The 13,909-nt window shown below is 36.5% G+C and overlaps 1 protein-coding gene across 1 annotated transcript in view; it reads right to left on the reverse strand.

Moving 5' to 3' along the window:
* Positions 1-5,287: 5,287 nt before the first annotated feature.
* LOC131431515 (protein pelota) overlaps positions 5,288-13,909 on the reverse strand; it is a 38,165-nt gene continuing 29,543 nt past the window's right edge. Inside the window, exons 7-8 of the mRNA XM_058597291.1 lie at positions 5,800-5,906; positions 5,288-5,744 (exon numbers count right to left, since the gene is read on the reverse strand). Coding sequence (XP_058453274.1) covers positions 5,647-5,744; positions 5,800-5,906 — 205 coding nt within the window. The 3' untranslated portion in view covers positions 5,288-5,646. The remainder of the gene's footprint in view (positions 5,745-5,799; positions 5,907-13,909) is intronic.

Below are 13,909 nucleotides of genomic sequence, written 5' to 3' on the forward strand. Positions count from 1 at the left end.
TCCGTATCTGACTTCCAATTCCGAAGTAACGGGGAAAATGTGTAAAAATCTGTTTTAATTAACCTAGTGGTGTAATGATGCCTTTCTTATTAACATTTCGTGAGACATTGTTGCAAGTTCCGATGGAGTTTTAAACAATTTATATCTAGATCCAGAACACGGAGACCAGTCATAGTCGTGAACAGTTTTGGCGACCATTAAATATTGGGCATTTTTACCTACATATAATAAGTTCAGCGAAAAAAACTCTTCCATTGAAATGTTGATTATGGAGATAAAGACTTTGTTTGAATTAAGGCTGATCTCTCATGCACTTTTTTGATTGAGCCAACTAAACGAAAACCTGTTCTCCTGTTACTGCTATAAATGCAATTCCAAGTGAAATGAGGAGTAATATTTCTCAAATAGCATCATAAAACATTCTTTGTGATTGGTTTTTCATGTTTGTTATGATTATCAATAAAATCAATTGTAATTATAGCATGTATGTAAATATTATTGACTTTTTTTATTGGCAATATACGTGCCATTTCAATTAAACTTGAACCCATTGGAATTTTTTTCATTCTTTCTGCCACAGTGCCGTATTCAAGTACAGCACCGTGGTCAACCAAATCAAACACCGTCAACAGACATTTGTGCGTGCATCGGCGCTGTGGTTGGAAAAACGTGCCTATGTGTGCTTGGTGCCGATGAATTTGGTTGTGTTTAGAAAACGGTGTAAGTTTTCATTTTTTTTCGTTCTTTCGTACACGCTGTATAAAATTGAACAAAGCACGCTGTGTGCTTCGTACACGAAGGCGGTGGTGTTTTATTTCCATACGAGCACGTACCGGTATGATGATGATGATGATGAATTTTTAAAATTCTAACCGATATAGAAGATGACAATCCCGAAAAGCTTTAAAGTTGGACTCAAAACTTTTGAATACGTCGGTTTGGGTTATGCTGGTAGCTGAATACCGGCTCTGGAAGCAAATACAAATTATAATACGGAATGCTTTGACAAATTTTCAAGGACACATTTTACAACCTGCGGTACACTGTTAGGGTATGGCTGTCAGAATGACGGTGTACTGTGACAAATTTCCTATAAAACTGGTAACTTTGAAGGTTGAATACCAGATCACCATGGATACTGTTTATTTATTTTGATAAATTGCGATTTCATGAGAAAAATTGTGGTATTTGAAACTACGTGTAAGATAAATTACAGTATTTTATGTATAAAATCAAATATATTTCGATATATATTGCAGTTATAATGCCTTGCTCCCAAAAAGAATCGTTGTGTAGGGTGCTGGTTTCGTATATTAAGACGTATCCCGGAAGGATGGCAAAATAATTTACTTTCCAGTTGATTACTTTATCGGTTGAAAAATATAATGTACTTCACCAACTTTTCGTGGACAGATTTAGTAACTATTAAATCTAACCTATAGGCGATCCAAATAATGTCTTAAAGAAAATTAGAAGAAATGAAACATGATTAAAAACAAAGGAGGAAAACAGAATCAAAATTTTCTTTATTGAATCTGATCAGTATATGAAGTATGCAGTAAATGATGATAATGTGGTCCAGGATAAATATTTATGCAACAAATTGTGTATGGTGATACACGTGACAAAATCAGTAAAGATACAAAACCAGTAAGGATACTGGCCAAAACTTGCTACAAACCAACGCTCCAATTAGGTTCTGTTGTTCAACCTAAGTGCAAATTTGCGTTCAATGAGTCCGCTCGCCGAATATATAGAACACAATAAGGTTTTCTTAGTTCACTTAAATAAGTGCCATTTGATGTAGTTTCATCGCTAAACCGAATCGAAACTCCGAACAAAAATAAATAAAGGTGGTTTTTATTAGAAGACCGTGGGTAAATTTCAAAAATTTTTATTGGATTTTTTCGAATGTTGGTTAATATCAAAATTTTCGCAGAGATTTTTAAAATTTTATTTCCAGAACAGAAAAAAGATTATATATTTTGAACGGGAGCGGGTTATATCACTTAAAGCCATTTCGCCGAAAGTCGTTTCGCCGAATAGGTCATTTCGCCGAAAGTCGTTTCGCCGAAAGGGTAATTTCGCCGTAAGGGTCAAATCTCCTGCATGTTATGTCTCCTGTATAACTGATGTGGCGCAGCCACATAACCGAAGCCAAGATGGCTCGGGGGCATAAAGCCGCCGACCCGCCGTCGGAAGCGGCGGCCTCTTGCATACAAACCTGTAACCGCCTCGTTTGCCTGGTCTACTCAAAGCTAGGTTTCTTTGCTTTAGCTAGGCCGAACGAGCGGTAGCGAGGTCGGACAGCACATGAACCAAAGCGATGTGGCGTAGCCGCATTAGTATTTTTTCATTTTCACTCAATTAACCGAAAATACCACCTACATTTGCCTAGTAGATACACCTATGCAATTGCTTTGATGCTTACTAGCTAATAGTCAACAAGTTTTCTTGGGAACTACTTTCTGAGGTTCATGAATCAATCTTTATTCAAGAGTACAACAATCAATCATTATTCAAGAAGTACAATGGTAGGTTAACAAAACGGGCGTTAACGCTATCGTCTTTTGTTTGTCTTTAATTTAAATCAATTCTAATTACGATTTCAGGACGATTTCAGAATTCGGCGAAATGGCTTTCGGCGAAATGGCATTCAGCGAAATGGCTTTCGGCGAAATGGCATTCGGCGAAATGACCCATTCGGCGAAATAACCCTTTCGGCGAAATGACTTTCGGCGAAACGGCTGTCGGCGAAATGACTTTCGGCGAAACGGCCTTAGGCGAAATGGCTTTCGGCGAAATGACCCTGATCCATTTTGAACGATGCTGTTTTTTATTTTTATTTATTAGCATTGCAATATTCTCTTTTTAAAGTAAAATTTAAAAAAACTGACCCACTGATCTCAAGACTGTTATCCTAGTTCGCTGATTGTCTTTACGTCCTTTATCATTCGTCTACCAATTTTTGAGTTGGAATTACAGCTTGTCTGCATAAATTAAACAAATAACGAAATATAGTTGAACAGGTATCAAACTCTACTAAAATTGGTAAAAAAAACTCACAGAATACTTCAAGTTGAACTTCTTCACCTAAACGTCCTCAACTCAATGTTCCTATTACGTACGTAAACAAGATCTATTGAATAGGACACTTTTCGATTCGGTGGAAGTCAATATTATTTTTTTTTTCAATAGCATAGATTTCATCGCTCTTTAGACCTGGCAGGCGCTAAACAGTGGTCAGTTGTTTGCCGAGCGATTTTCACTTTTTTCGCTCGTTCTGTCGCTGCGATAAGGACGGGAAACAGCTTTGACTTGTAGTTTTATATAATAGCAATGTCGATCTTAATTTTGCGGAGTATAATTACAAAAAACTGAAAAAATACGTCTATTGAAAAAAAGAATTGAACTTTTAATATAAGTAAATCAAACTTAGAACTGATTTATCACTTACTTCTGTCATTTAACATTTCAATTTGATGCTTTCGTTCAAACATTAAAAGTATCATTAAATACTCCTGCATGTTCTTTGGTTACACGATTTTAAAACATAGGCACATAGTGAAAAAGAAACAACAAACAAATTAATCTCGTATCGTAGCAACTTCGATTTTGCGTTGCCAAATGTGTTTTTATCAACCGTTGTAACGACGACACGACCAGGCACTCCGAAGAAAAATCAGCTTTAAAACTGTTCGCTAACGATTCTCCGCCAGTTACCACAAATCTAGCGACCCCTTGTAAATGATAAAAATAATCTGCTCGAGCAACACTGTTTAAGTTGCTATGGACTAGTTACCAAGGAACCCCAAAACAAATAAACATGTTTTGAAAGCGGTGGAATAGTTCTATTAGTGTTAAACTTTATCCAAATTAAGCAGAAATGCATTTAAATGAACTCGATTTTCGGAATTTAATTGAAACTATGGATGAAACCAACGAACGAGGACAATGATCTGCTTCCAGCGATTCATCCGTACACTTCAACTGCTAGCTTTTCTGGGCAGTAAGATTCGGTGTAATATGCCGGTGTCAAAATGGTTTTGTGTCGGTTGATTGCGCAGCAGTGGAAACAGTATTTTACCTTGTTGGCCTCTATTCAGGATTACTAGTGGAGTTCCACAAAGAAATCATTTTACCGTACGTTATGCAGGTACCGCAGAGCACTAGCCTCGCTCAGCTCGTTGTCGGTCATTTGCATGTCTTCCTTCTCACACAACGGTTTCAAGTCAAGACCTGAATTTTGAACTTGGCTTTATAAAAGACATAACTCATACTCCTCAATTTTTACATTCCGCTCGAGTCAGGTAAATCCATTAAAATGTTCCGATCTGAAATTTATTTCGTTTACATTCATCTTGCCTTTGATATGCAGTAACCAAGGTTATGGTGACTGTTATTCAAAATCAATAAATATATCAACTTGTGCTGCCAGTTTAAAAAAAATTCACTAGCGTTTCCAATTTGACATTTCCAGTTACTGAGGGGTAGTTAAATTTACGATACAGTTTTGATAGACGAGTGGCAGGTCGTTTCGTCGGTTGTAAATTGTCAGTTTGAAACTAAAGAATGGGCCAGGCCAACTTGTTGCTTTGATGAACCAAAAATATTTGATGCATTTGTACGAGACCTAGGGGCATTATTATTTGTATTTGCTGGAAGTACCTTAAATTACCGTAAACTCTAAAGTGAAACTTACTTCGACATATCATGGAATGTTTAATCTATTGTCACACTTTTAGATTCAAATTCGATCCGATTTGCAGTTTCGACATTACAGAGCAATGAGTGATTAAAATTTCAAATTGCTGTTTTGGTATGCACGGGATGCATAAGAATGCAGGTTCGAGTCCTGTCTCTGAGCGTATCTTTTGCCAAAAATTCATCTTTTCTGTTAGTTTTTCTTTTACTTGGCTTCTCCAATATATATTTCCGCTCAGTCATTGCAAAAACTGAACTTAGTCATGGCGGCTTTACGTCAAACTAAAAATAAATAAATCGTTCAAATTGCTGCTTAAAACGACGGTCGTTAAAATAATGTCATGAAAACTGAAACACCGAAGAATATTCATGCAAAAAACACCTGCGGATTGATAAAAAAAAGGTATCATCTCACTGCTAGGTGGATTAAGCACGTTTTTCATATATGTATATAGATAAACAATGTATTAGTAGAAACCAATGGAAGAAGAAGTTTTGGAATATTGCAGTCTAGTATGGAAGCCGCCATTATCTACTTTTAGAGGCATTTCTCACTTATTCAAATTATAATTGAATTAATAAATACTGTTCGAAGTCGTAGTTTTTATTCTATGAATGGTTTCGTTTAGTAAAAAATATCTTATAACATATGTACATTTTCACCAGTCAACCAACAATTTATCTTTAGGTATATTTAACGACTGGTGATTTCCTGTTTGGCATACGATGTAAGTGTATCACCATTACGTACTTCCTGCTCGTGGGAGTTAAACGCCCCTTTTTTTAGTGTCTTGCTAAGTGATTATATGTAATAAGTTATTTTTTCAAGATCAAGTGAATATCTAATGTGGTTTCGTTGTGGTTATAGCAAAAAATAAACTGGTCTAAACTTAGCATAATACAATTAGAAAGCTTTGCTATTTTTTCCAGGGTCGGCTTTTTTTAATCCGAGTCTGAGTTGCTCTGTTCATCTTCGCTGTCTTCCAGTTCTGGCATAGGAAAACGAAGAATGGCAGCTACTCCGGTTAGTTGGGCTAGTTCTGAAATATATGACAACTGATTCGAAATTCCAGATAGCACACAATTTGGACTTACGTTCTCCGGACACATGCATACTTGAGAAGATTTTCACTTCGCCACCAGAATCACGCACAGAATCCACCAGTTGGACGTATTCCTTTCGCGTTGCCACATCTTGACACCTGGAACAAGAAAGAATAGAGTTATAAGAGGCGTTTGAAAACAGTTGGAGAAATGATATCCTTCAATATTTCAATCTGATGGTGTTTATCATTGAGAAACACTGGTGGCGTGGATTGCTCTGGTTTTGCACTTTCGAGCAGAAATGGCAATGAAACACCGTCAGAATATTGCATTTCTGCTCGAAAGTGCAAAATCAGAGCAATCCACGCCACCAGTGTTTTTCAATGAAAAACGGCATGAAATTCCGATTTCACCCCACACTCCCTCATCTATAGCATCGAAGGAATCACGTTTTCGCATTGATCGCACATGTGTTCTTATTTATAGCATTTTTGCGTATGTTTACGTGGTTGCTTTTACGATACTGCAAAATCAAAGCAGCCTGACACAAATTTCACGTTTTTAGTCAACCGACTTTCAGGGGCCGCCGCCAAGCACTTTGCAGCTGCTGATGGAAACTGTTTTGTTTAGTGCAACCCATAAATAAGATCAGCTAAGTTTTTTTTTAATTCCGATGATTCGGGGATTTCAAAATAAGTTCATAATAAACGTTGTTTTGCTTTATTTTTGATGTGACATATTTTTCAATAACTTTTCGTCGTGTTCGTTTAATTGCCGAATTATTACGGATGTTCTGCTCAGCTTTCTTTGGAAATTATTAATGCATACTTTATTGGTGGCAGTGTGACTATCCATTAATAAGTTATGCATATTTCCACAATCCGAAATTGTTTTTTTTTTCAAACATGTTTTACAACAAACAAAATTGTACATTTTGATGAGAGAACAATTGTAATAGGAACGGCAAAGTTTTCAATCATACAGCATGGCCGTACCACAATCATTATCTTATGTCGTTTTCGTTTTTAAAATGCACTACACTGGTGTAGCGAAAGCTGCACTGAAACCGTTCGTTTTTGCCAAATGCACTACACCAGTGCTACACTTTTTCTGCACCGATACCACTGGTGTAGCACTCATCAAAAGTTTGGTGTAGCTCTGTGCAATGGAATCATGTATTGTAGTCAATGGTTACTGTTTATGTTGTCGTCATTTTTGTTCGTTTATTCATGCCTCAGTGTAGCACTGCACCGGTGTAGTGCAAATTAAAAACGAAAACGCCATTAGAATCAGAGCAGGCGTCGTCGAATTTTTTTTAATGAAAATTGTCAAAGTTGTTGTTATGGAATACAAATAATTGAAGAAAAAATGTCGGAATCGGACCATTATACTTTTATGGAGCGTCTTGCTTGATAACTGAAACTGATTTTCACAAATTTACATTCAAATTTATTTGGTTTTATAAGCTACCCATCCAGAATTCCGGTAACGTAGATACTGAGTGATGAAAGTTGAAAACTTACAGTTTCAAAAGTGTGTTCCTACAAATGGCGATGTTATAAGCAGTGAATTTCATCAAACTAATCCATAAGTTCTTCTAGTTAGCTTCTTCTGCTGAAACTCTTCAAACTAAAACTACCAAATAGTACCGTGTTTTGTATCAGAAAATCATTTTATCAGTGCTTGACTTCGGATCGGAAGGTTGGAAATGGAACAAATCGAAAAGTATGCTACCGACAAATGGACCGTTCCCAATCTCAATGATGGCGAAGTTGGGAAGTATAGGCAAGAGCTGAAGGCGTACGAAGCGGAAAAGCTACCAAACCGTCATGACAAGCAAAATTTCACTACAAAAAAAACGTTGTTTACGAGCGTTACACCTTTTTTGGAAAAATAAAAATCTGGTACCATAATGGACGATGAAACGTACGTGCTTGAAGACTTTAAATAGCTTCCAGGTTTGATTTTTGTATACCGAAGTTGCGAAGGAACGCCGTTGCCGAGCATTTACCGACACAGCAGGTGTCCAAATTCCCGAGGAAGTATTTGATTCGGCAAGACATCTAAAAGTGTCTACCTTATTAAAAAGGATGCAACGAGAAAGAATGTCTGTGGACCATCGATCAGAAACCACGACTCCCCTGCTCTGGTTTGGCCTGATTTGGCCTCTTGTCACACCGCGAAATCCGCCCTGGAACAGATTACGATACAAGAGATCAAATATGTGCCAAAAACTGCCTATCCACAAAACTGTCCAAAACTTCACCCAATAGAGAAATACTGGACTCTAGTTAAGCGGATACTCTTCTAAACTAAGAGGAAACCACATGTTATCGATGATTTCAAGAGAAGATAGAGAATCGTCACCGTGGGTGCATCTGAGGATACCGTACCGAACCCAATGGCTGGATGACAATTTAATCAGTTGTTTCTGATGTACATGTACAGTAACGATTTCCTGGTCGTCAAATGGTGAGATAACTAAGTCCTCACAAGTCCCTATCTCATGCCTCCCCGAGCGTCTATGATGACATTTGGTCAATAGAACGGCGTCGACTGGGTGCTATCGCCTTCTGCGTTAGTAGCAGAATGAGAGGGTGCGAAATGGCTTGTAGGTTGAAGCCCATCCTAAAATGCAGTGTTTATCATAGTATATTACAACATATAATTCTGTTGTTTATTACATCATGTTTTATTATTATTATTATTATTATTATTATTATTATTATTATTATTATTATTATTATTATTATTATTATTAGAAGAGCGTAACTTACACTGCGACATTAACTGTTATATTGTACCATAGCATATTATTTCATATATTATCGTCTTACACTATTTTATGTTATTATATACTATGTTGTATGGTATTATACTGCATTGCATTATATCACATTATATTGTATTATATTATAATATATTTTATTATATTATATTATATTATATTATATTGTATTCTATTATATTATGTTATATTGTATTGCATTATGTTGTATTATATTATATTGTATTATAGGGTTTATTATGAGTAGTACTACGTACCTCTGCGCAAAATATAAATTTGTTTTCCTTATAAGTTATCATTTTTAAAGTAACTTTCAATTAAATATCAAGGTCGTCACAAGGTGAGCTTGGTTCTCACTGGTTCCTGTTTCATGCCTACACGTGTGTCTGTGGTGACAAATGGTCTATGGAAGGCGTTGATGGCAGAATGAGAAATGACATATAAATTCAAGTAATATATCACAGCATATCGCAACATATCATTTTATTTATTTTATTATTTATTACATAATTCATTGTACTATATTATATTGTTTTTTATTGTTATTTTCATAATTATATTTATTGTTATTATTATTAATTTGTCATCAATAATAATAACATATATTATTTTTATAGATGTAGATATTATTATTGTTATTAGAAGAGAAATATTCTACTTCCTGCAGTATTGCGAAGATAGAAGAGCATAACTGACATTCTACATTAACTGTTATGTTATATATTGTTTTAGAATATATTATATTATATTATGTTATATTATATTATTTTGTAATCTATTATATCATTGTATGTTATATTAATTTCATTACACTATGTTTCATTGTATTTATCAATATAAAATATTTTGCACGGGGGCGTAAAGAGGAGGGAGCATCAGGGCATCGGACGAATTGATGACTGGACGAGGGATTGTGGATAGCCATCCCAAGTCACTTGAAGGAAACTTGTTTCCTTCTGAAGGTTTGACATGAGTCTGACGCGCCCTTCTCAAACAAACCATCAGGCGGGTTCAAGCATGTATAGCGATATGCTTCATCCATGCACTGGATATTATGGTTGGAATTCCCGCGTTATTCCCGCGGAATACGAGTAAGTGACTCTACTTACGTATCCGCCCAACCCTTTTTGTTCGCTTTTCGGTAACAGCTATAGTAAGAAGGTGAATGGATGAGTCATATCGGGGCTACTGTAAGTCTACCCGCATCCACTGGCAAGTCCTTGAACTGATGGTGGCTTCACTTCACATCACATCACATCACATCACATGTACAGTAACGATTTCCTCAACGGACTCCACACTGGAACTCACATCGATTTCGCTCGATTCGAAATTAGCAGACCCGGTTTCAAATAAAAGTCATGCTAACTGCTATCGAATTGTAATCCAGCCCGACTTCTGCTGTTTGAAAGTTTAGATAACTGTGTGCTCCCAAGTTCCTATCTCATGCCTTCCCATGTGTCAATGAATTTGATATTCGATTTCTTGTGCTAACGTTACTGATCGTTCACGATGATACTTCTACTCTTTCTCCAGTTAGCAGATGACTGTGTATGATGCCATTGAATACTGTCGACGCGTCGGCCTAGAACTATGATCAACAAACGCACCGATCTTATATTTATAGTCCAACGAGAACTCGTTAAACATTATCAAACCAATCCGGATGAAGAGGCGCGCGCGAGAGCATAAGCTAAAACAAACATCGTAAAATAGCAGCATAAAAATAGAATTTTGCTTCGAAACACAAAAACAAAAACGTGGTTCCAATCTAGGTCTGATCTCAAGCGAAGCAGTTTTTGTAAATATGAAAGCATAAGAACGAATGATGTAACATTTGAAAGCAGATTCATAGATGCTACATAAGCTTTACACTTTTCAGTGTAAATCTCTCAAATCAAAGCATCCTATTTGTTATGAACAACAATAAATGAGTTCGATTTCTGATAAATCATGAGACAATCATCTTCCTTGCTGATTCATATATTGACTTCAATCGGACAGAGCCGAAAAGTTCAACGGAAAGTTCATAGCCCAATGAATGCATATTAGCTCGCATTTTCGATGCGTAATTGGTATATATTTTTAACATGCTCTCTGATGTATAGTCATTTCCCTCGTGCGCATCAGATGCAGCGATCTTGCTCTGAGTCTTAGTTACATTCAGTCGGTCGACCCCAACGTAATTTTGTTTGTTGGTAGTCGCGTGAGAATTAACCTGAGACAGGTAAATTGCGGTAAAAGTCAAGTAAACAACAACATATAGATCAAACATTGATTCAGCTGTAAGCGAAGGAGCACTCCGATCGTTGTGTGGTCATTGAGAGGGAATGCAGATCAACCGTTTGTTGGCTTTAAGGTATCATCTCAGACAGACAGAGAGAGAGAGGAGAGCGAAAAATACAGAGAGAGGGTGAGAGAATAAATGTGTCTGATCATTAGAGATTGCTCCTTCTCTTCTAACTTAGAGAAATAAGACAGGGATGTCGGTTTCACTTAAAATTAAGTAAAATCAAGATTATTAAGTAAAATCAAGATTGTTTGTTTGGGGTAAAAGTGTACGTTGGGTGTCTTTCGACAGTTTGTAGTATTGTTTCACGAATTGAAGTGCTTTAGAGATGGAGTTTCGTCCCAAAAATTGTCCGGTTTAGCCCCGCAGTTTCTGAAATTTTGGATTTTGGGTTGGTCGCTTCATTGCGACTTTTTACGGAAACTAACAGATCAGCTGAAAAGTTCGTATCGTTTCTATGAGAGGGCGCCACTAGAATTAAATCCATACCATTTTCAGTTAGTACCAACCTTCAAAAGATACGTGTATAAATTTGACAGCTGTCTGATTATTAGTTCGTGAGATATTGCATTTTGAGTGAAGCTACTTTCGTTATTGTGAAAAAAATGGAAAAAAAGGAATTTCGTGTGTTGATGAAACACTACTTTTTGATGAAAAAAAGTGCCGCCGATACCAAAAAATGGCTTGATGAGTGTTATCCAGACTCTGCACCGGGCGAAGCAACAATTCGTAAGTGGTTTGCAAAATTTCGTACTGGTCATATGAGCACCGAAGACGGCAGTGGACGTCCAAAAGAGGCTGTTACCGATGAAAACGTGAAAAAAATCCACAAAATGATTTTCAATGACCGTAAAGTGAAGTTGATCGAGATAGCTGACACCCTAAAGATATCAAAGGAACGTGTTGGACATATTATTCACGAATATTTGGATATGAGAAAGCTTTGTGCAAAATGGTTGCCGCTTGAGCTCACAATCGATCAAAAACAACAACGAATTGATGATTCTGAGCAGTGTTTGGAGCTGTTATATCGAAATAAAACCGATTTTTTTCTTTGATATATAACAATGGACGAAACATGGCTCCATCACATCACTCCGGAGTCCAATCGACAATCAGCTGAGTGGACTGCTCGCGATGAACCGAACCCAAAGCGGCCGGTAAGGTTATGGCGTCTGTATTTTGGGATTCGCATGGTATAATTTTCATCGACTACCTTGAAAGGGGAAAAACCATCAACAGTGACTATTATATAGCGTTATTAGAGCGTTTGAAGGACGAAATTTCAAAAAAACGGTCTCATTTGAAGAAGAAAAAAGTTTTGTTTCATCAAGACAATGCACCGTGTCACAAGTCGATGAAAACCATGCTGAAATTGAACGAACTGGGCTTCGAATTGCTCCCTCATCCACCGTATTCTCCAGATTTGGCCCTCAGTGACTTTTTCCTGTTCTCAGACCTCAAGAGAATGCTCGCTGGTAAAAAATTTAGAAGCAATGAAGAGGTAATCGCTGAAACTGAGGCCTATTTTGAGGCAAAGGACAAATCGTACTACAAAAATGGTATCGAAAAGTTGGAAGATCGCTATAATCGCTGTATCGCCTCTGATGGCAATTATGTTGAATAATAAAAACGAATTTTGTCAAAAAAATGTGTGTTTCTATTAAACGATACGAACTTTTCAGCCGAACTGTTAATGCGCATATTTTTCCAAAACACAAGTTGGGAATTGCAGTTGAAGGTTTTACCAACACAACTTTTTTTCAATTTCCCAAAAGTACCTGGCTTAGCCTCCGTCTCTCCTAAATTAAAGCTAAAAAAGTACCTAATAATTATTTCAGCTTTAACTTCCTTAATTTTTTTTGGTTTAATTATAGAAATTTTAACCTTAAGGTAATTGGGAATCGAATCCAGATGGGCTGCATGAAAGGCCTCGGCTAACCCATCATGCTGACGGGTATAGCCCGTCTTACTTTTTTATTCACACAAATTTGGACTTTATTTTAGTTTAGTATAAAACTTTTTTAAAAAATATTTTCCGGTACTTACGGAACCAGAAACTTGGAACCGGTATAACAGTAGGTGATCTGTCTGCAAGATCTAGTAACTAGAGAAGTTTATGATCAATTTTCAAGCGAATCGCAGCTCTCTACACGGTCACTTATGATAAGCACCTAATCAAAATTTTTGCACTTATCTTACTGTAACTCCGTAACCGGAATTTGGATTCAACTAAAATTCTTGTGCATTGCATAGAATCACAAGACCTTTCAAACGAATCTAATCTTATGAAAATCGGTTCAGCCAACTCTGAGAGAAAGTGCACTCAATTTGTTGAGCACACACATACAGACTTTGCCGATCTCGACGATCGGATTCGATTGGTATATGACACTTTGTAAATCAATGCAAAAATCGGAAACGTACTATTTAGTATGAGAAACACTCTTGAATATATTTAAATACAAAGACCGGATAAAAATATTGGGTGTAAAAAACAGACTCAGATCGTATATAATGCAAAAATTGTTGTAAATAATCTTCATTTCTAGAACCGAACAAAAAAATTGTATGCAAAACGCGGTGTATAGCTTCAGGTTAGCAGGTTCTTCCGAATCTAATGCCTATATCCGAATACTTTTGGGTCGACTGTCGTTCAGGAACGCAGCGTGGATCAGACCCCATAATAAATAAACAAATTGTTCTTCGTTCACAGCGAAATTCGGTCAAAACTAAACTCGTTCTTTCGATACAAATGTTTGTTTGGTTCTCGCAAAATAATGTTTCCTAAACGATTTTAGTAGTGTTAAGTCAGTGTTTGGTTTGTACATTCAAATATACATACTAAAACCGCTTTTCAAAATTTAACTGTATTCATCCGATATTGACATATTAAAAGTTGTCAATTAATTTAGTGACATGATAAATTTGTACATGCTTTTGGTTGTAAATTTAAGTAAGCTGAGATGTAAATTTCCATGATTTTCTCTTAGTGTGTACCTTACAAAGATTTACAAAAAGACCTTTTCCGAAATTGAATAGATGAAATGGATTCCGGTTAACATATATTCTGTTTAGTCTTT

Source organism: Malaya genurostris, chromosome 2 (genome assembly GCF_030247185.1).
Source record: "Malaya genurostris strain Urasoe2022 chromosome 2, Malgen_1.1, whole genome shotgun sequence".
Taxonomy (NCBI): Eukaryota; Metazoa; Arthropoda; class Insecta; order Diptera; family Culicidae; genus Malaya; species Malaya genurostris.